Genomic DNA, 21,369 nt, shown 5'->3' with positions numbered 1-21,369 from the left:
CCGCGGGAGTGGGGAGGGGAGCGCAGGAGTGAGGAGCGGGGTATGCCCACGGTGCTGTGCGGGGACACGGGTGGGCACAGCCCGGGGCGGATGAGGGCTGGCGGTGGGAGATGTGTATCCCCGATCCCCTGCGAGCCCGCAGCACCTTCACCCCGCTCCCCCATCACTCAGCAGCAGCCGCGCGGCCCCAGGGCAGCCCAGCGGGTTTATTATGGAGGGGACGTACAGAACAGCCGTGCCAGCCCAGGGCACCGGGCACCCCGGCACAGCCAGGGCTTGGCACAGAAGCGGGGCCGGGGGGCGAAGGCGGGGGCTGCGGGTGTCCCACAGCAGGATCCAGCCCCCGAGAGCTGCCCCGCAGCGGGATCCGTCCTCCCGGGGGGCTGGTGGGGATCCATTCCCCCGGGGCTGGTGGGGATCCAATCCCCCGGGGGCTGGTGGGGATCCATTCCCTCGGGGGCTGGTGGGGATCCATTCCCCCGGGGGCTGGTGGGGATCCATTCCCCCGGGGGCTGGTGGGGATCCATTCCCTCGGGGGCTGGTGGGGATCCATTCCCCCGGGGGCTGGTGGCAGGGGCGCAAGGGGATGGCAGGGACAGCGGGAACGGGTCCTTTTGCCCCCTGGTCCATAACGTATATAAATATAGAAGCTGTGTGTATCCATCCTATGTATATATGTACATCGGGGGGCTGTGCCACCCCCGTGGCGACCTTCTTCACTTGAGCCACGCGTCGCTGTAGAGGGAGCGCGCCTTGGCGCGGCGCCGGGACGCGGCGCTGGCGTTGAGCACGGCCACGCTGCGGCGGCTGGAGCTGACCACGTCCGTGACAAAACCGGAGCAGTCGGTGCAGACGTCGCGCAGGACCGAGCCCTGGGCGTAGATGTGGGGGAATTCCTCCTCCACCCGGCGCCAGCACGGCCCCGAGAGCGAGCTGCGGCACAGGGCACCCCGTCAGCCCCCGCCGGGCCGGCCGAGGAGGGAGGAGGAGGAGGGGAGCGGGGAGGAAGGCTCAGGGACTCACTGGAAGGGCTCCCTCCGGCGCAGCGGCGGGGCCTTGGGGAGCAGCGAGCCCGGCGGGCTCTCGAAGCCCAGCGCGTAGACGGGGATGTGAGCCAGCTTCTTGGAAGGCATCTTCATCTGCCGGAATGCAGGACGGGACAGGGATGGGACAGGGACAGGGCACTCAGGGATGGGGATGGCTCAGGGTGACAAGATGGGACAGGAGTGGAGTGGGATGGGGCAGGGACAGGGAGAAGATGGAGCAGGGCAAGGGGCACAGTGGCACTGCCCAGACAGAGCCAGTCCCTTACCTTTAGACTGCAGGAGCTACAGACAGACCTAGGGACAGAGAGAGGTGGGTGAGAGGGCCCATCGTGGGGACCCTGCTGCTGCCCTCCCAGCCCTGTGACACAGCACAGCATGGCACACTTGGGCACAGTGCTCACCGCTTGCAGAAGAAACAAGACGTGGGCCAGGAGAAGAGAGGAAACTTGGCCCTGCAGCAGCAGCAGACCTGTGGGCAGAGCAGGGTGAGCTGGGGTGGGTGTGTGGGGACGCATGGTCCCCAGTCCCTCCAGCCCCCGTCCCCATTCCCACCTTGCCCCTCCTCAGGCTGCTGTACAGCTCCTTGCTCTGCAGGAACTTCTCCATCTCGGCCTTGACCAGCACCCTGCGCACGTTGATCATCTCCTCCACGGTCAGGGCCAGGCTCTCCACAGGGTGGCTGAACTCCTGTGGGACAGGGGGGGATGTCACTGCACTGTGACACAGGGCATGGTCCAGAGCACTCCTGTGCCAGGGCAGAGCCTCCAAACATGGGCAGAGCATCCCTGGCACAGGCAGAGTGTCCCAGGAGAGGCAGACTATCTCTGGCACAAGGACCCCCTCAGCTACCGTGTGTCCTTGTGCCAGGCTGCCATGTGCCCACAGTCCTGCCTGCCTGGTGTCCCCAGCCCCAGTGTTCCCAGTGAAACCCACCAGCCAGAGGTGCTTGGAGCTGCTGGCGGGGGCAGCGCTGGATCCATCCTCTGGCCTCTCCTCCACAGCTCCGAGGGCAGCCCGGGGCAGTGCTGGGCCATCTGGCAGCGGGTGGCAGCTGGCAGGGACAGAGCCTGCAGGGAGGGACAGGGAGGCTGTGGCAAGGACGTGTTTCCCGGTGCCACCACCGCTGACAGGCATGGCACAGAATCCCTGGAGACAGGGACATGGGGACCCCCAGGAGTACCTGAGCGGGGCCGTGGCTCGGGCTGCAGTGGCTCTGGGTCGCGGGGCACAGCCTGGTCACCCCCCAGCTGGCTCTGCAGCTGGGCCAGGTCCTGCTCCGAGAAGGAGCGATCCCTCTTCAGTGGCACCTCCGTGCCCGGAGAGTCCTCATCCTGCAAGGCCGTGGGCACCGTGTCACCAAGGGCACCCCGGCACCCCCGTGTCTGCCCACCTCTGCAGGTTCTCCCTTGCCTCGGAGAGGTTCATCTCCTCCATCTCGGCCAGGGTGGGCGCCTTGAGCAGGACGCGAGGCCGTGGGCGCGCGGGCACGGCGCTGGCCGGGCAGCGGGACAGCTCGAGGCAGGAGCTGGAGCTCAGGCGGCCGGCGCAGGCGTGTGGGATGCAGGGCAGGGAGCTGTATCCTGCGGAGGGACGGGCTCAGCGCCGCGGGGATGGGCACACAGGTGACACAGCCCAGCGGGGAGGGGACCTGGTACCTTTCTGCTCCACGGGCCGGAGCTTCCGCTCCTGCCTGATCTCCTCCAGGATCTTCTCATGGAGCGTCCTCTGCTTCTGGGGCAGCGGCCGCAGCCGCCGCTCTGATGCCTGTGGGATGCACAGGTGGGACCTCAGGTGTGGCCGTGGCTCAGGGATGGCACCCATGGGACCCACCAACACTGTCATGCCAGGGAGGTGGCCTGGTGCTGGCACCCACCTGCTTCAGGGGGGGCCGGGAGCGGATGAAGTCGAGAATGAGCTCGTGGGCATCTTTCTTCACCCGGGGGGGGATGTCTCCATCCACCTGGGGAGGGAAGGGGGTCAGTGCCGGGCTGGAGGGTGGCAGGAGGGGCTGGCACGGTGGCCACGCTCACCATGACCTTGCGGAGTTTGTAGTTGCGGGCACGGATGTCCTGCATGAGCATCTCGAAGGGCGTGAGCTGGTACTCGGTGGGCAGAGGGTTGAACTGCTTCTCCTGCACCTTCTTCAGCTTCACACCGTGCCGCAGCTCCCGCATCAGCTGCACCCACAGCCGGGCCTGGGGGGACACACGGACACGGTGTCAGCACCCCCCGTGCCCAGCTCAGCCTCGGTGCCCAGCACAGCCCTGTGCCCACCACACTGCTGTACCCAGTCTGTGTTGCGCAGGTTGCCCAGCTCCGCCGCCGGCCGCTCCTCCTCTTCCTCATCCTCCTTCAGCTTCTGCAGTAGCTGTTGAGACACAAGATGCTGTCACCTTGTCCTGGTGGCACTGAAGGTCCGGCCAGGACTGTGCCATGGGGCTGCAGCACTGAGGTGCACCCCAGTTCCTGATTGCCAGCCAGCACGGCAGGCTGGGAGAGGCTGTATGGCCAAACACGGGCACCAGCAGCCCTGGGACGGGCAGAGGGAGCAGCGCAGCCTCCCCCACTCCTGCACAACTGCAGGTGGTTTCTTTGGCAGGACCCCGGTACCAGCAGCCCACGCTCACCTCCTTGGCATCGCGGATCTTGGCGAGGAAGGCCATGAGCTCCACGGTCTCCGCGAAGAGGGCGCGGCACACGGCCTGGTAGTGCGCCGGGGCGCCCGCGGGGTCGGCCAGGCGGGCGGCGCAGCAGCGCATGGCCTGCCCGAAGGTGCGCACCGAGCGGGGCGGCCCCTCGCCCCCCTCCTCCTCCTCATCCTGCCCCCCATAACCCTCATCGGCCGTGGCACAGCCGCTGTCCTCGGAGTCGCTGTTGGTCATCAGGTCGATGAGCTGCTCCAGGCGCGGGCTCAGCTCCCGCTCCTCGTTCTCGTCCAGTCCCCAGTCCAGCGCCCGGTACACGGCAAAGCCCAGCGACTGCACCATCTGCGGGGACAGCACGGGCTGGGGACAGCGCACACCCAGCACCAGCCGTCCCCAGCCCCTCCTTGGCGCTGGGACGGGACCCAGCACCTGGGAGCCCCGGGGTGGGGGGCAGAGGCCGTGCCCAGCCCACACCGGGCTGCGGTGGCAGACGGGACATGTCACCGGCCCCCACCTACCTGGGCTTCGGCGGAGGGCGTCAGCAGCGCGGGCAGGTCTGGGGGAGGAGGGCAGAGTCACCCATGGCCCCGTGCTGAGTACCCCACCCTGCGTCACCTAGGGATGTGGTACCCACCCACTCCGGCCGTGGGGTCACCACGCGGAGCTGCTCACACCCCCCGCTGCTCCTCCCTCCCCCCTTCCCTGGCTCATCCCCCACTTTCCTGGTCCCAGTGGGCACCTGCACGTTGAGCCCTGCGATCAGACAGTGCTGGCACAGCCTCCCAAGGGCACTTTGAGTGGGCACAAGCACCCATGTACCCCTCACCACGAGGGCTGGAGGGAGCTGAGAGCTCTGCATCCATGGGGAGATGCCCCCTGCACCCCTGTGGGATGTGGGCACTGGCAGTGTGGACACCAGGAGTGTGGGCACAGCAGCACGGGCACCAGCAGTGTGGGGCCTGGCAGCCACAGCTGGAGCATGGCACACACGGGGAGCCCAGGACGTGCTTGTGGGCAGCTTCCCATGGGAGCCCTCCTGGCAGCTGTAGGAAAAGGGACACAAATGGCCTCTGCAGTGTCCCCAGGGCTCCCGGCTCCGCTTCCCTCATCATTAGCTCTGCATTGAGCTGATCAATGCGGCAGCCACCAGGATGTGCCAGCCGTGTGCCAGGAAGGGACAGGAATGGACAGGAAAGGCGGCACAAGTGGTGGCCCTGCCATAGCACCACACACAAGCCCATCAAAAACCACGTCCTGAACTGTACCCAGCTCCCACTGCAGCACCAGCCCCTGGGATGCCACCTGGTGGGTCCCAGCAGCTCTCGCCAGTCACTGGGGCACAGCTGAGGGGGGAATTCCCATCGAATGGGGGACTGGAGTGGTTCCAGAGGGAGCTGCTGGCTCACCCTGCCCGGATCCAGCCCTGTGCCCTGGTAGAGCTGCAAAGCCACATGCCAGGCTGGTGCCACCACCTGCAGTGTCACCCAGAGGCACCTGGAGTCCTGCCAGCCTCGGGCTTCACTGTGAAGGCTTCACTGGTTCATCCCTGGGGAAAGGGCTCAGGTTGGCACAGAAGCAACCCGGGAGCAGGAGGTAGCACAGTGGCACTGATAGGTGGCACTGGCAGGTGACACTGGCAGGTGACACTGGCAGGTGACACTGGCTCCAGCCCTGCGGTGGCTCAGGGCAGGGCGTGGGGCCGTTCCTGTGCAGGACCAGTGGAGCCGGTGTGGCCACGCCGTGCCCAGCTGCCACGGACACGTGCCATGCCTGTGTGTGTCCCTGCCCTGGCATGGAGCCACCTGATGCACCCCGTGTCTGCTCAGCCACTGGCACCAAGGACACCACACGGTGACCTCGCAGTGTCCCTGCCCAATGCCAGCGAGGCCCCACAGCGACCCCACGACACCAGGTGCCATCCCCGGTGACCTCGCTGTGGGGCGAGACGGGTGGAGGTGCTGGCCATGCTCCAAGTGCTCCTTGTGGCACCCGGCCACCCGGTGTCACCGCTGGCAGCCAGCCTGGTGACACCCTGGAACCATCACAGCCATAGCTGGCAGCGCAAGCCACCTGTGGAAGGACGGCTGGGAGGCCAAAGGTCAGGGGTGGCACTGTCCCGTGTGCCACTCCCGGGGCCTGGACTAGGGGACAAGGTCCCCTTCGGTGCAGATGTGGGTGATGGGTGCCCATGGATGTGCTGTGTGGGTGTCCACGTGTCTGTCCGTCTGTCCTTGCTGCATGTCCCGCAGCCCCACGGGGGTTCCAGGGCCACACAAACACCCCCACACCGTGTCTGTCCGTCTGTCCTTGCTGCGTGTCCCGCAGCCCCACGGGGGTTCCAGGGCCACACAAACACCCCCACACCGTGTCTGTCTGTCTGTCTGTCCTTGCTGCGTGTCCCACAGCCCCACGGGGGTTCCAGGGCCACACAAACACCCCCACACCGGCTCCAGCCTCCCTGGGTCACCCAGTGCCAGTGACCCGGTTGGTGCCAGTGCCACACCAGTGCCAGACCCCCCAGGTCACCGGCCCACCCCCTCCCCCAGGCCCCAGGCCACCCCTTGCCCCGACAGCCACCGGCAGTGCCGCTGTCACTCCCCTCGCCAGCACCGGGCCCGGGGCTCACCTCATCCCCGCCGGTGCCACCCTCCTGCCCCCGGGGCTGGCACCGGCCCTTTTCCCTGTCCTCACAGTTTCTCTGGTGCCCCCCTGCACTGCCCCCCTGCTGCCTGCCTCCCCTCTCCGGTGCCACTTCTTCTGCCCATCTGTCGCTCCGGTACCGGTTCTTCCCCGCCGCTGCCGGTCCTTCCCGCCGGGGCCTCTGCGGGTCCCCCCCCCGCTGCCGATACCCCCGGTCCCTCCGCGTCCCCGACGCCGGTGCAGCACCCCCTGCCGGTGCCGGTAAGTCCCGGTGCCGGTAAGTCCCATGTCCCCGCTCTTTGTGCTGGTAAGTCCCGGTGCCCCGGATTCCGGTGCCGAGAAGTCCCGGTACCAGTAAGCACCGTAGGCTGCTCCCGGTGCCAGCAAGCACCGGCGCGGGTAAATCCCAGCGCCTCGCTCCTTGCACCGACAAACCCGGTGCCGGTAAGTCCCGATATCCCGGATTCCGGTGCTAGCTAGCCCTGGTGCCGGTAAGCCCCAGTTCACCGTTCCTTGTGCTGCTAAGCTCCGGAGCAGGAAAGCCCCGGTGCCGGATCCCAGTGCCGGCAAGCTCCGGTGCCCCGCTACCGGCGCCTTGCTTTCAGTGCCGGTGAGCCCCGGTGCCCCGCTTCCAGCGTCGGTAAGCTCCGATAAGCCCCAGTGCGTTCCGGTGTTCCGGGGGTCTGTGCCGGTAAGCCCCGCTAAACCTCGGTAAACCCCGGTGCTCCGCTCCTACGGTGCCGATAATTCCCAGAGCCGGCAAACGCTGGTGCCCCGCTCCCTCTGCCTGTAAGCCCCGGTGCCCCGGTGCCAGCCGGTAAGCCCCAGCGAGTCCCGCTGCCCGTAAGCCCCGGTAAACCCCGGTAAACCCCGGTAAGCCCCGGTAAGCCCCGCTTGGCGGTGCCGTCCCGTCTCCCCCCCGCGGGCACCGCCCGTTCCCGCCCCCCCCCCCCCCGTCGGCGGCGGCCCTGACCGTGCGGCGGGGCGGGCAGGCGGAGGGAGCCGTCGGCGCGGAGGCGGATGTCGGCGGTGCGGAGCGGCGCGGGGGCCACGGGGGCGGCGGCGGCGGCGCGGCAGCCCTGGAAGCAGAGCGCCCAGGCCTGCTCCTCGTTCAGCGGCTGCTCGTAGCACTTCAGCACCTCCTCCAGGGACAGCTCCCGCGGCGGCCCCGCGCCCGCCCGCGCCATCGCCCCATCCCGCACCGCCGAGCGCGGGCGGGGCGCGGCGGGCGGCGGAGACGGGGCGGGGCCGCGCGGGGCCACGCCCCGATAAGCCACGCCCACCCCGGGCCCCGCCGCACCGATGGGCGCGCGGAGGGGGCGGGGCGATGAGAGAGGCCCCGCCCCCCGCACCGGCACCGACACCGACACCGGCACTGGCACCGACACCGACACCGACACCGGCACCGGCACCCGCCGGGGTTTGGGACGGCACAGGACGTACCGGGCCGGGCGGTTCGGGACGGTATGGTACAGTAACGGGACGGTACGGTGGGGCACGGCACTGCACGGCACGGTACAGTCTGTCATGGCACGGTGTGGCACGGCTGTGGGATATGGCTCAGGACTGTCTGGCACAGCTTGGGACAGAATGGGATGGGCAGTAGAGTGTGGCGTGGCACAGTATGGTATGGCTCAGAATGGCCCAGCTTGGCATGGCACGACACAGCTCGGCTCTGCATGGCTCAGCAGGGCACGTCAGAGCTCGGCAGCATGGCTCAGAACGGTACAGAGCAGCTCGGTACCGATGGCATGGCTTGGCATGGCATGGCATGGTACAGCACAGCGTGGCACGGCATGGCACGGCACGGCACAGCTGCAGGGCTGGGAGCAGGGAGTGGTTGCACTGGCTTAGCTGGGTGCAGAGTGCAGGGTTCAGGGCACACAGCTGGGCACAGGGCTCAGGCGTGGATTGCAGGGCATGCGATGGGGGCGGTGCCCAGCATGGGCACAGAGCAGCACTGGGTGACACACCCGAGGGACACGAGACACCCCCTGTGCCCCAAGAGGAGCAGGGTGGCCGTGGTGCGTGGCTCAGCCCCAGCCCTGGCTCTTGCCCCGTTGAGCCCACATGCCACACATGGGGCAGCACGTGCAGGGACACGGTGGCCTTGGCACCAGGGTCACCTGGGGACACAGGAGCAGGAATCAGGGAGGAGCACAGGATGGCAGTGCCCATGGGACTCCTGCCTCGAGGAACCTGCCTTGTGGGGTGATGGGGGAACCCTGGGGCACTCAGCTGGGATGAGGAGCTGGCACAGGGAAGGGGCCAGGCTGCGATAGGAAAACTTCCTGGAGGGAAGGACAAGAGTTCCAGTGCCAGAGTGAGGTTTGGGCATGGCCAGGAGCAGCAGGAGCTGGATGAAGGTGCCAGGATGTGCTGGAGTCTCTAGGCAGACAATATCCCATGGGAATACGGTGTGGGGTTGGCATCCCACAGCCACTGGGAAAGTCTGACACGAGAGCAGGATCACCGTTGGGCACCAGCTGGTCCCTTCAGACACATGGCAGGATTGTCCTGACTGAGCAGAAAGGACAACCAGTGCATGGGAAAGGTCAGAGGGAGCAAATGAACCCTCTTGTCATGATGAGCTTCCCATTTCCATGATGGAAGGGGAGTAAAACCCTGTCTCAGCTCCATTAACCAATGAGCATAAACTGGGATCAATCCCAGAGCTGTGCTGGCAGGGTGGGACAGGGACGGAGCTGACACACGGCTGCTGTTCTGTCCCACACGGCCAAAGAGCTGCTCCAGGGCTGGAGACATCTGTCAAAGAAGCTGGGATGGAGCAGAAAAGCCTTTCAGCGCCCATCCCAGAAAACCTGAACAGTGCCAGGGATGAAACTGGGATCATGGAACTGGGATACCGGGAAACACAGCCCTGCGTGGTGCGCTGGGGTTTGGGAAAGGGGAGAAGGGATATGTGTGATCCAAGGTGTCCGTGCATCTCTGGGAATGCTGAAATGCACCGTGGGCGGGTGGGACCATGCTGCGGGGGGTTCTGAGCACGGTGCCAGCTTCATCTCCAGCCAGATCCGCAGGGATCCTGCCCAGCTGCAGCCCCCGGCCGCGGTGCCGCTGTCTGGGTCCGGATTGAGAGGTTCGGATGGCCGGTTTCCCCGGGGATCAGCCGCTTGGAGCCTGTTTGGAACCGGGAGCAGCCCACGGGAGCCGGGCCGTGCCGGGCCGTGCCGTGCCAGCTTTCCAGCGCCTCCGGACACAGCCGGGGCGGCACCGGCGGGGATGGGAGCGGGAGGACGGGCGGCGTTTGAAGGAAAAGCCACCCTGCAGGATTCATGGCAAGGCATTTGCATGATAAAGCACGGAGCTCTTTGCTTTGGGTAAATCTGTAATTAATGCTGAATCGTTGTGTAATTAAAAGCTACCGGCATGGAAAACTCAAACAGAAGCCAAGCGTGTGTGTGGATGAGGGAAATGGAATTAAAGCCGAAAGAAACAGGGGGGAAAGAAGGATGAAGTGTTTGTGAAATGGTGTCAGAGCGCTATGGGAGGGTTGGAATCCTGGCTCTTGCAGTGTGGAAGCAGGATAAGGTGGGGAGCTGGGATGGAGAGCAGGCAGAGCCCTTCCCCAGCCACCTGCAGCAGGGCTGTGCCACTATTTCCTCGTGTGTAATCCATTCCCGTGGGTCTCAGCTCTCATATGTAAAACAAATCAATTCCTCACAAAGCCACAGGAACCTGGGATGAGCGCACAGAGCACCTGTGGGGTGGATGTGCTCTCCTGCTTTCCCTCCATGCTGCAATAAACTGGGAACATGGAAGGAGGGAGCATTTTACTGGGCAGTTTGCTGCTGCCCTATGCTGGCCAGAGTTTGAGGGGGGACACTCTGAGAGACAGCCTGGGGACACTTGTGACCCTTGGGGGCATCAGGGACAGCCTGGGGACCTTGGGGACACCATGAGGACCTTAAGGTCACCCTTGGAAACTCCCTGAAGACCTTGAAGGCATTCCAAGGCCAATGGGAACACCATTGGGGATGCTGGGAATAAACACTGGGAGCACTGGGGCCAGTCACGATGGGGGATCCCAAAATCTGGGGCTGACACAAAGGTGCAGATGGCATTGGGGGTTAAGGTGACTCAGGAATGTGACTCTGGCCAGAGTTCCCACACTGGTGGGATCCCATGGCACTGTCCATGCTGAATCCGTGCTGGATCTGGAACTTCTCCCAGCTCCTGGCATCATGTGCTGCTGACTCACAGCAGCACTGCAATAAACCATCCACGGCCAACTCCAGCAGGAGCTGCTTCCTGGCGCTGGACACACCCCGGGGACTTCATCTTTCCGTAGGGAATCACCCCTGCCGCTCCCATCCATGGTGGTCAACAGCAGCGGTTCATCATCAGGAAGGACTGGATCCGAGGGAAATATTCCTCTGGGAATTTTGCTCTGCTCCCTGTGAAACTTTGTGGCCATTCAGGACCTAAAGAGATCTGAGGAAAAAGAGGGAGAGGGGTTTTGGACAAGGGGTGGAGTGCCAGGACAAGGGGAATGGCTTGGCACTGCCAGAGAGCAGGGTGAGATGGAATATTGGGAAGGAATTCCTGGCTGGGAGGGTGGTGAGGCCCTGGCACAGGTGCCCAGAGCAGCTGTGGCTGCCCCTGGATCCCTGGAAGTGTCCCAGGCCAGGCTGGACAGGGCTTGGGGCAGCCTGGGACAGTGGGAGATATCCCTGCCACGGCAAGGGGTGAAAGACAAGCTTTAAGGTCCTTTGCAGCACAAACCATTCCCTTCCAATCCAAACCATTCCACAATTCCATTATTTATTCTCCCAGCAATGCTGGTGATTCTTCCCTTTGGGAATTCCAGCCACTCTTGCCCCATTCCCTGGGTGGGATCAGGGTCAGCAGCTCAGAACTGAGAGGATCAGAGCCCCCCAACGTGTCCCAAACACTCAGAGCTCACAGCCAGTGTGGGTCCCCTCGCGTGTCCCTCACACCCCCCACCCACCGCGGGTCCCCTCGCGTGTCCGTGTCCCTCACACCCCACACCACAGCGGGTCCCCTCGCGTGTCCCTTACAACCCACACCACAGCGGGTCCCACAGCGGGTCCCTCACGCCCCACACCCACAGCGGGTCCCCTCGCGTGTCCCTTACAACCCACACCACAGCGGGTCCCCTCGCCGTGCCCGACCCCCGTGTCTCCCCACGCCCTCCGCGTCCCCTCCCGCCGCCCTTCCCAACATGGCAGCGCCGCCTCAGCCACCACAGAGCGGGCGGCGGGGGGCGGGACTACGCAGCGCTTCCAACCAATGGGCAGAGGCGGCGGGGTGGGCGCGGGAGGCCGCTGCTCCCTTCCAGCCAATGGGCTCGCTGGGCTCGGCCGGCGGGAGCCAATGGCGGCGCGGGCTGGCGCGGCGGGAAGCGGCGGGCCGCGATGGCGGGCGCGGGCGGGAGGAGCTGGCGGGACCTGCTCGGTACGTGAGGGCTGAGGCGGGCCCGGGGCGAGCTCCGCGCCGGGCGCTCCCTGCGGGGACAGCGGAGGGGACAGGGGGGCGTGAATGTCCGCCCTCTGCCTTCCTGCACCCCTTCTCTCTATCTGCACACAGCCCTCCCTCTGCCCCCATGTCCCGCTCCATGCACCCCGCTTGCCTTCCTCAGAGCCGCCGTGCCCCGGTACTCAACATCTGCCCTCGTACATCCCCCTCTGCCTTCCTCAAAGCCCTTGTGTCCCAGTACACAACATCTGCCGTGGTACACCTCGGTCTGCTTTCCTCAAAGCCCTCATGTCCCGGTACACCACATCTGCCCTTGTACATCGCTCTCTGCTTTCCTCAAAACCCTCGTGTCCCGGTACACATCTGCCATTGTATATCGCTCTCTGCTTTCCTCAAAGCCCTCATGTCCCGGTACACAACATCTGCCCTTGTACATCCCCCTCTGCCTTCCTCAAAGCCCCTGTGTCCCCATACACCCCCTCTCCCTGCCCTCACACCCCCCGTATTTTTCCTCACACCCCTCTCTGCCCTCATCCTCAGCAGCAGGAGTGGGAGATGGTTTCGGGCTACCCTGGGAAACATGCTGCTCAATAAACCCAAACTTCTCAGCAGGGAGAGCCAGGAAGAGGAAAAGCCCCTTTGGGAGCGCAGCAGAGCTCCAGGGAGCGGCTCTGCGGCTGCTGGATCAGCACCAGAACCTGGCTGATCTCCTCCTGGAGGTAGGAACGGGACAGGGATGTCCCAGGGATGTCCCGGCTGGGCAGTGGGAGAGCCCAGCTGGAGGTGGGTGCCACTGGCTGTGGAGTCAGTGTCCCAGGAACACAGTGTTCCATGGTACGTGGAGAGAAAAACCAACAGTGTAGGAGGAAGATGAAGCTGAAAGCTCTGTTTCGCAGAAATGGGATTGTTACCCCTTTCCCATCAATGTTGTACAGGCTAAAAATGGTTAAGCATGGTTTGGGACAAAGGGAAATCCAGCACATTTTCCTTTGGGTCAGAACTGGCTTCTTGTGAATCTAGGGAAGAGAATTCAGAAGAGACTTGGCTTTTCTCTGAATTACCAACCATGCCTGGCTGCCATGACTGTCCTCATGACAGCCTTATCTTGTGATTCAGCTTCCTTCTCCCTCTCCTCACACACTGATTTTACAGTTACAAAAGATAATGCAAGTATCTCCCCTAGTTCAGGATCTGGATTTCTCTAGAGAATATTTCCCATTATAAAAAGAAAAAGGGGATTTAACTAGAAAATCATCCAACATTTGGACATGTTTCATCAAATATTTATGGCCACATGGCTTCACAGAAAGGACTTGAAAGGTAAGGATTATAAAAATTCTGCTCCTGGTGCTGCTGCTGAGCTGTTTGGTCCCTGGGGATGAGGAGCTTTGACCTGTATCTCTTTTTTTATGCATAAACTGACAATAACTAAACACACACCTCTTGTAAGGTGAAATCTGTGCTTTTCCACTCCCACGTGGAAGCTTCGTTTAAATTTCACTTCAGTTGCTCCAGCAGTGCAGGGATAGGTTTACGTATAGCGATAGGTGACAGACATCTAAGAGTTCTGAGGTTTTATTTGGTTTCCAGGTGGGAGATTCAGCCAAGCCAGGTGTACAGGATGGGGCAGAGCACCAGGGAGTGTCACCAGAATCTTTTATAGGTGAGCATCTACCAGGCCAGATGTGGGGAAGAGCCCTTCCTCAATATTGAATTTTTGCCTTTATGGGCATCCCCAGTTTTACTTCCTTTCCATTGTTCTGCTCTTGTTTCTTGCTTGCCTGGTGATGACAGCCTTCTGCTTTGCTGTTTTGTTTAGTCTCTGTTCTGCAGGAACAGGCCTCAAAACTGGGTGTGCCCACAGCGACCTTGGCAGCCAAAAATGCCGTTGCCAACGTGGAGCGGATCTGCCAGGATTCTGCCAGCCCCTCAAGAGTCCCACTGCTGAACTCTGACCAGAGAGTAAGGGGAAAGCTTTGTCTTTAATTTATCAACAAAACAGCACTGTTAGGTTTCACTTTAAGCCCAGTTTATCTGCTCTGATTAAACCGCAAACACGAGCGGACAATTATTCACTGAGGTGTTCGATTTGCTTGCAGAAGTACAAGATAAATAAGAAGAGAAGTTTAGGCCTTTCCCCTAAATTCTGTCCATTGTTTGAGCCTTTAAAAAGCAGCAAACAGGGCAAAGCAACAAATTGCTTTTCTGAGAGCATATTATTCACAAAGAGAAATATTTCTGCTTCGTTTCCGGGGTGATGCCAGAGGAGGCTGACCTGCTTGCTTCAGACTGTGAAGGATCTGCTGGCAAACAACATGTTCTGTCGCTCCCTCTTCTGCCAGGATATGTGGAAAATGAAGGTGAGAACTGATGGAGAAACACTGTGATGTTGACCATGGGGATTCATCTCTGAATTCCTGAGAATGACTGGTTTTCCTGACCTTCCAAAAGCATGAGCTGAATTACAGATGGTGGGATTTTTTGGTTGTTCTGTTTATTTTAGAGCAAGTTCAGTGGGAACTTCCTTGTCTCTACAGTGGGATTTGCTTTTTCAACCCAGTCGAGGTTTGGAATTATTTGAATTATTGGAAGCTGCCACAAAAGATCATTGCCAGCACCATGGTGATCAGATGCTGGTTTTGGGGTGCTCTCCAGGTCCAGTGCAGAAACTCCCAGAAAACTGTGAGGTGACACAGTCCCAGAGGCCCTCGTGTGCTTTGCCAGCAATATTCCAAGTGTCTTTGGCATCCTGGTTCTCCGCTTTGTTTACCTGGGAAAGGTGATAAGACAAAGTGAGGTCACAGAGAAAGAAAGCAGATAACAGATAACAGCTTGTGCTGACTGACAAATGGGATGTCTTGATTTCATTTGGGTGTATTTTGTGGAGACAGGTGCTGTGAGTGGAGTCAAGGGCTTTTTATGAGTGGGACAGTTCTGACTGCTCACTGCTCTCATGGGAAAGCAGGAAAAGGCTGATCTGCCCAGATAAAGGGCTGTGCTCTGGTCTCAAATATCCGCTCCTGAGCTGAAAATAGCACCTGTGTGTTTCACAGGCTGATTAGGATCTCCTGGTCCTGGGGCAGACACGGGGATAAGGGAGAGATAACTGTAACTGAGGGTGTTACAGTAAGAATTAGGTTGTGAAGACAAAGTATGTGGGCGAGTTTGGGGTCAGGGTGTGAGGCAGCTGCTGGTCACAGCAGAAAGCTCCTGGGGCTTAGGCTTTTCCATGTGCCCAAGGCTCCCAAATGCCTCTTCCTTCTCAAGGTGGGAAGGTTTTGTGGAGGTGTTGGTTCTGCCTGGAATGATCAGAAGCTGCTGCTGCCGCACCTTTCCCCTGCCAGGTGCACCCTGCAGCGCAGTTTTGCTGGCTCAGGAGCAATGCCTGGTGCCTGGTGCAGATTTTTGTTCCTTTTTCCTTTGTGTCCATCAGCCTTTCTGCCTGGATGATTGCAGAGTCTCTCCCTGTAGCCTCCTGCAATCCCCACTCTGTTGGGATATGGACTTGAGAGTGGCAACCTTGTTCCACAGGGACTAATAAACAGTTAGTAGACTAAAAGATAATTCTCTAATCTGGATCTGGATCTGCATTAACAAGACCTGAAACTCAGTTGTGTTATCTGGTTCCTGGGGTATCCCTGCTCCTTTAAATCTACAGAATCAGCATTATTCCAGAGGGAAAAGATGAATATATTCATTACTTGTCCACAAAAAATTAAAATTATGATGCATCTATAACCCTAAACCACCCAAAATTTCTAGAAAATACAATATTTCATCATCAGTTATTTCCTGCATTGTCAATTTTAAATTTTAACAACCGCTGGATAGTTGGAATGAACAGAATTCAGCTTTTTTTCTCATGTATCATGTGCAATAGCCAAATGTTAACTGTGAGCTGCTGGTGACATCTCCTTAGGAGCCGCCGGTGCTGGAAGCCGTGTGGCACCTGCACAGCGGGGACATCGCTGGCCTGGCAGAGCTGCTGGAGAGGTGAGCAGGGCTCTGGGGGGTGCAGATGTAGCTGATCTCCCAAAGCCTATTGAAACATAATCAGGGATTATCATGAGTATTCTGGACTGAGGATATGGTCAGGTGCTGGCAAGGGATCAGATTAGCAGGATGCAGGAGCTGCTGTGGGTTTGGGGGGTTACTCTGGGGTAATTAGCCCAGTTTAGTCCAGAAAAAGTCTTGCTCTGCAGAAGGTGGGTATTTCCATCTTCACAAAATCTTACACCTTTTTGGTCTGGCAGAGTTAATCTCCTGGAATTGTTAGTCTAAGAATTTTAGGTTTTGTCCCCCAACAAGTGTCCAAGACCAAGTTGAGCAGGGCTTGGAGTAACCTGCTCTAAGTGTCCCTGCCCAAGCAGGGGGTGAAACAAAATGAACATTAAGGTCCCTTTGAAGCCAAACCATTCCATTATTCCATGATACAGAGCTAACAACTCACCCATTTGTGAAGTCCAGGTTGTCTCCTTATTGTGTCAAAGGAATGTCCCAGTGATTTTCTAGGCTTCTGATACTTGTTCACTTGTCTGTTCACAATGAAAGCAATTTAAGGGAACCAAAGGCATAGATTAAGCATTTAATTTCTTTTTTTAAGCATTTTTATCCAAGTGTCTTAGAAATGGAACTGAAATTCTTCTAGCAGAGGTTTCTCAATGGAAACTTTCATGTCAGGGATGAGGAAATATTTGGATGCACAATTTCACCCACATTTTTCCTTTGCGTGTGTTTTTTGTGAGAAGTTTTTATAAAGCAAATAATATAAAAAACAACTGTTTGTAAAGCAAATGTGCTGGTCCAAATTAAATAAACGAAGTGGCACATTTAGAGCAGAGTGCACAGGTGGAGAGACAGCCAAGCCTTACGGAAAGCAGGAGGGATTGAACTGAAGGTGCTTTTGTGTTGCAGGAGCCCAGCAGGCCCAGCAGCAGTGGAGTGGCTCTGCAGCAGCCTCTGTGGCCTCTGTCAGCAGGCTGGGGACATCCCCTGTGGGGACACGGAGCTGGCACAAAGAATTCTCTCAGGCAAGGCCCTGGGCTGGGTGCAGGGCAGAACCTCAGAGGTGGAACAATGCAGGCTTCACTTTGTGTTTCCTTACTTCATTTCTCTGGGGAATATATTTTTAATATGTTTAGCAAATTTAGCAAATTTTCTGCTTTTAAAAAATAATTAGTTTGAATTTTTCTGTCCTTTAGGGTTATGGTAACTCAGGAAAGTGTAATTATGAGGGGCCTGGTTCAGGGATGATACACTGGCACTGTGACACTCTGCAAAGTCCCAGAGAGATTTTGGGCCAGAAATATTTCAGAGTTCCATTTCTCCCCCTGTTAATTTCTAATATTTATTTTCTTAGTTTAGTTAGGAAAAAATCCCTCCAGTGTGTGAGTGCAGCTGATCAATTACAGCCCCTCTGAGTTCTGCAGAGCTCATGGAGCATAACTGCAAATTCTTTACACTTTATAATCCTTGGAGCTCTGGCTTCTTTTTCCTGGGAATAATTGTACTCCAAGACAGTAAATGATTCCTGCTGAGGGAAGGCTTTTCTGAGGCTGTTGGGACAGGTGGGAGGGGAAGGAGCAGGTGACCTGTGTGCAGAGGGGATGCTGGAACACCAATTCCTTCTTGATTTGCAGACTTTGCCATCGTGTTTCTTCAGAATGGCTTTGAGCAGACTTCAGAGCTGGGAAGGAAGGTGGAATTCCAGAAGGTTGCCTACGTAAGGACAAAATTAACCTGGTTGCAAATGGTGCTTTAATGAAACAATTCCATTAATCTCTGGCTCTTGCTGAGTACAAATAATTCAGAGCTTGGATCTGCGTGGTGGTACAGGTGCTGGAGTGGGGGAAATGGTGAAACCAGAATTGAGAATTTTTGTGTGGAGAATTGCTCCAAGGTGGCACATCAAGGGTTTTTTTATCTTCCTTTCACCTGGATTGCTTGGGTGTTCCATTTGAATATGAGACATGGAATGCTGTAAGGTTGGAAAGTGCTGCCCTTCTGTCTATTTTATCTGTTCTATTGCAGAGCCTAAGGTCTAAGGGAAGCTTTAAGAGGGACAAAACTCTTTGAGTCAATTTATTTTTCTGCATTGAACTGCAGCCCTTTAAAACTCTAAATCCATTAATTTGCCAATTTTGAACAGATCTGCCGTGCTGTCTTACAGAGAATGCTGGCATGTAAGTATTGCTGTGATCCCAGCTTTGTGCAGCCACTGCTGTTTACAAGACTTCTATTCCTTGCTCACTGCCGAATCCCTAAGGAGAAATCTTTTGCCTGGATGCTTTGTCTGTGCTGTTGTGCATAATATTTATGTCACTGATTTTATTTGCCTCTGCTTTCCCTGTCGTTCTCCTAAAGTGTCTCCAGACACTGCAGATAATTTCTTGCCTTTTATGCTACTTTTTTTTCCTGCTCCCAGCTGTAACATCATATAGATACCTGACCCGATTTCCTGATTTTTAACAGGTTTGTTTGGAAGCAGGTGGAGCACAGAGGTTAGGCAGGATCAGCTTTGCTTCTTAGATTTTTTTTTCTGCCTAGTAAATTAAACTTTGAATTGACAGCGTTGAGCGATTTTGCTGACTCACATTTGGATTTACAGGCCAAGGTTTTCTGAAACCTCTATTTTTATGCTAAGCTAAGCCATCTAGTGTAGGTGTGTAGTCTCTAAACACCAATGTCCACGAACTGCAACGTGCCTGCCCTGGCCTGAGCTGCCCTGGTGCCTCTGCTGAGGGCTCAGTGCAGCAGCGCCTGATTTACCAGCAAATCCTGATGCAGAAGGACTAAAGACACTCACACGGGGGTTATTTTTGTCCTGTGTCACAGCTGATCCTCACGGGGAGATGCTGTACCTGCTGTTGTCACATTCCTTACCCCCCTGCCATGTCCCACACCCCGGCTGGTGTCACCAGACAGAGCAGCTGCTGTCACTCCTGTCTCCTTAGTGACAGCGCTTTCCTTGCTGGCACGTTTCCTGCTCAGTGCTGCTGCAGAGGCTGCTGCTTTCTCTCTGCTCTAAGGTGACCCCATGCCAGGCCATGGCACCTCCCCTCCATCCCTGTGCACGCTGCCAGCCCCATCCCTTGCCCCAGGTCTCGCACTGTCTGTACGCAGAGATACCTCAGAGGCCTTGTGAGTTCTTCCAAAAAGGGAAAGCTGCAAGAGAAGTGCTTTGTTATTTAATATGCATGAATCCCATCTCAGGTGGCCCTTTAACAGTTGAAAACCAACCCTTCTCAGCAGAGGAGCAGTGATTTTGGAGGAGGAGGAGCAGGCTGTTGGCAGGCAGACAGGAGTCTGCATCCTGCTCTTCATTCGTCCTTCCCGTTTGCGCAGCCTGCACTGCCACACTCGCAGTCTGTGTGCCTGCAAAATGCATTACAGGAGGTTTATGTAAGATATTTTATTAGTCCATACTTTTGGATCACCTCTGAGGGGTCTCACTTCATTAATCCTTGGAGAACATTATGATTTTTAATGTAAAAAAATTCCCTGTTACTGAGGACCTTCACAGGAGGAGAAGGACAGGCAGGGAGTAGCATGGGAGCAATGTGTTTGCTGTAATGATCTGGCAGTGTTGAGCTGCTGTGCCTGAAGATAAGCTGAGTTTATCTCCTTTGCTTTATTCTCCCCTACTTAACCTTAAAGTATTCCTCAGCAGGAGAGGAGAGTGTTACCTCCTAAAGCTGTGGTGGCATGTGAGGGACGTCTGCTTCTTTGCTTCCTGCCCCTGCTCAGGGTTTTTTTCCTTAACGAAATGATTTGAATACACAAACCAAGCTCCATTAAGAGTTGAAAGAGGAGGGTTTTCGAGGCAGGGTGGCACAAAGCAGAAGTGCTGCTGCAGCAGACTGCAGAGCAGAGGGTTTCCCAGTCTGTGGGCTCGGAGAGGTGTGGGCTGATCATCGCCAAGACAACGCGCTGCGCAAGCTGCCAACCTGTTTGATCTCTATCCCTCGTTTTGGGGCAGATAGAGCTTTTAACGGAATTCCTCCTATGCAAATGGCACATTACAAGCCCTCCCCCAGCCTGCCCTTTGTCTGGACCATGGTTTGCAGGGTGCTTAATTCAGCTTGTGCAAATCCCTGCCTCCAGACAGGCTTCACGATGCTCACACTCACAGATGCAATAGGGCTGGGTTTGGAAATGAAATACTGATTTATATGCATTTTTAGATGGCTTCATTATTAGCACGTTCTTGGGAATGTTTTAAAATTGGTTCAAGGTCAATGGTAATAGTTTCTGAGTCCCTGTGTCACTTTGGAGAAAATCTGGTAAGAATTTAGCACTGCTGAGTGGCTTCTGCACATTTCCCTAGTGGGGTCACCTTTGTAAAGGGTCACAAATTGCTCATTGCTGTTTATTCCCATGTGGGGTTTATTGTCACATTTCTCACTGGGTTTTTGTGTGTTTTGGGGTCCAGGGGTGCTTGATGCTGTTGGTAAAGAGAAGCAGGAAGATGTTTCCATGGTGCAAGCTGTGAGGTTCTGGTAAGAAACGTTCCAAACAGTGTCAGGAGGAGGTTTTTATCCACTGTTGTACTTCTTACTGAAATAGGAGCAATGCTGTGGGGTGTTTTTTTACCTCTTTACACACCCTCCCCACCTCTTACAGTGCTATTTGTGCTTGGTATTCTCCTCTAATAAAATATGTGCAGACAAAAATGCTTGTAAAAAAGATAAGGGCCAGGTAGGAAAGCGGGTTCTGGCAGTGCTGGAGCCAACCCTGGACTTCCCTCTTGTCATGCCAAAAATTCCCTATTTCCCTATCAAGTTTTCTTGCTGCTTCTGGAACACCTGGAAGGTGAAATCTCCAATCCCTGCGTCCATGCTTGTTTCATTGAACTGCTTTGTCACCTTCAGCCCTGTGCAGGGATACCACTCAGACTCACATTTAATCTGCTGGCTGCATAGTGTTGACTAGCCATTCATTTTTGGTTTTTTTTTTAAATACATATCAAAAAGTATATATTTGCGGCAATTTGAGAAGATGGATGTAGAATAAAAATCAGTCATTCACCCTAAGCTGCACATGGTTATTCCTATTTCATCAGCAGCTGGTGGATCATATATTATCACACTGGCTGATGATATTTAATCAGTCTGGCTGATCACCTGGCTGACATTTTTTCTGGTGTCTCCTTGTCCTTTGCAGGCTGAATGTGTTCAACGTGTCCCTGTATGGAAGTGTGGCTCACCCGGATTCCTTGAGGCAGTTTTTCAGAAACACCCTGACCGAGGTTCTCACCTACAACCCGGTGCTGAAAGGTGGGAATGGGCAGGGACAGGTGTCTCCAGGTGTGTCCAGGTGTGTCCAGAGCTCTGTCCCACACTGAGTGAGGCCCAGCCTGGAGGACCCAGAGCCAGAGCAGCCTCCAGACTTCTCAGCTCCTTCCTGGGGTCTGTATAAACAGGGAGCCAAATCAGGCAAGAAAAGTCATCTCAAGGTCATGGCTCAGGAGATTTTTGGCAGGAAGGTTCTAATCCCAGATCAATAAACATGAAGCTTGATGTTTTTAGGAATAAATATGTTTGAGCTATGAAATCGACTGTAAAGTCCCCACGAGCTGT

General features: G+C 57.3%; 2 protein-coding genes and 2 long non-coding RNA genes across 6 annotated transcripts in view; 2 read left to right on the top strand and 2 right to left on the bottom strand.

Annotated features, from left to right (window-relative positions):
* Window positions 1-186: 186 nt before the first annotated feature.
* SPIRE2 (spire type actin nucleation factor 2) lies at window positions 187-7,588 on the bottom strand. Its single transcript, XM_030282486.4, has 15 exons — window positions 7,305-7,588; window positions 4,210-4,247; window positions 3,674-4,033; window positions 3,334-3,414; window positions 3,077-3,241; window positions 2,920-3,006; window positions 2,702-2,810; window positions 2,457-2,626; window positions 2,227-2,377; window positions 1,980-2,113; window positions 1,599-1,733; window positions 1,448-1,515; window positions 1,313-1,340; window positions 1,024-1,139; window positions 187-933 (listed from the first exon to the last, which is right to left on the bottom strand). The coding sequence occupies exons 1-15, from the start codon at window positions 7,516-7,518 to the stop codon at window positions 717-719; spliced, it is 2,073 nt and encodes a 690-aa protein (XP_030138346.3). The 5' UTR covers window positions 7,519-7,588; the 3' UTR covers window positions 187-716.
* On the top strand, window positions 7,552-9,740 carry LOC140684891 (uncharacterized). Its single transcript, XR_012057830.1, has 2 exons — window positions 7,552-7,795; window positions 9,361-9,740. It is a non-coding gene; the product is annotated as an uncharacterized lncRNA (long non-coding RNA).
* A 1,954-nt stretch (window positions 9,741-11,694) lies between these two features.
* Window positions 11,695-21,369, top strand: part of FANCA (FA complementation group A) — a 33,136-nt gene continuing 23,461 nt past the window's right edge. For 2 of the 3 annotated variants that reach the window (XR_012057706.1, XM_072934274.1), the window contains exons 1-11: window positions 11,695-11,770; window positions 12,401-12,510; window positions 13,382-13,454; window positions 13,611-13,753; window positions 14,056-14,151; window positions 15,711-15,784; window positions 16,706-16,821; window positions 17,431-17,513; window positions 17,940-17,973; window positions 20,223-20,289; window positions 20,954-21,066. Coding sequence is in view for 2 of the 3 variants with exons in the window: in XM_072934274.1 (XP_072790375.1) it covers window positions 11,731-11,770; window positions 12,401-12,510; window positions 13,382-13,454; window positions 13,611-13,753; window positions 14,056-14,151; window positions 15,711-15,784; window positions 16,706-16,821; window positions 17,431-17,513; window positions 17,940-17,973; window positions 20,223-20,289; window positions 20,954-21,066 (949 nt within the window). In the remaining variant the exon portion in view is untranslated. The remainder of the gene's footprint in view (window positions 11,771-12,400; window positions 12,511-13,381; window positions 13,455-13,610; window positions 13,754-14,055; window positions 14,152-15,710; window positions 15,785-16,705; window positions 16,822-17,430; window positions 17,514-17,939; window positions 17,974-20,222; window positions 20,290-20,953; window positions 21,067-21,369) is intronic. The other variant, XM_072934275.1, reaches the window with a different exon arrangement.
* Window positions 14,159-17,501, bottom strand: LOC140684842 (uncharacterized). The gene is made up of 3 exons (XR_012057707.1): window positions 17,383-17,501; window positions 16,242-16,326; window positions 14,159-14,561 (listed from the first exon to the last, which is right to left on the bottom strand). It is a non-coding gene; the product is annotated as an uncharacterized lncRNA (long non-coding RNA).

Source organism: Taeniopygia guttata, chromosome 11 (assembly GCF_048771995.1).
Source record: "Taeniopygia guttata chromosome 11, bTaeGut7.mat, whole genome shotgun sequence".
Lineage (NCBI taxonomy): Eukaryota > Metazoa > Chordata > Aves > Passeriformes > Estrildidae > Taeniopygia > Taeniopygia guttata.
Note: the sequence above shows the minus strand (reverse complement) of the source record. Positions and strands in the feature narration are given on the sequence as shown.

Coding starts and splice junctions, on each gene's coding strand:
- SPIRE2 (XM_030282486.4), bottom strand. CDS start 7,518: ATGGCGCGGGCGGGCGCGGGGCCGCCGCGGGAGCTGTCCCTGGAGGAG. Junction 4,034..4,209: donor CGCCCTCCGCCGAAGCCCAG/GTAGGTGGGGGC, acceptor CTGTCCCCGCAG/ATGGTGCAGTCGCTGGGCTT. Junction 1,516..1,598: donor GCAGCCTGAGGAGGGGCAAG/GTGGGAATGGGG, acceptor CTCTGCCCACAG/GTCTGCTGCTGCTGCAGGGC.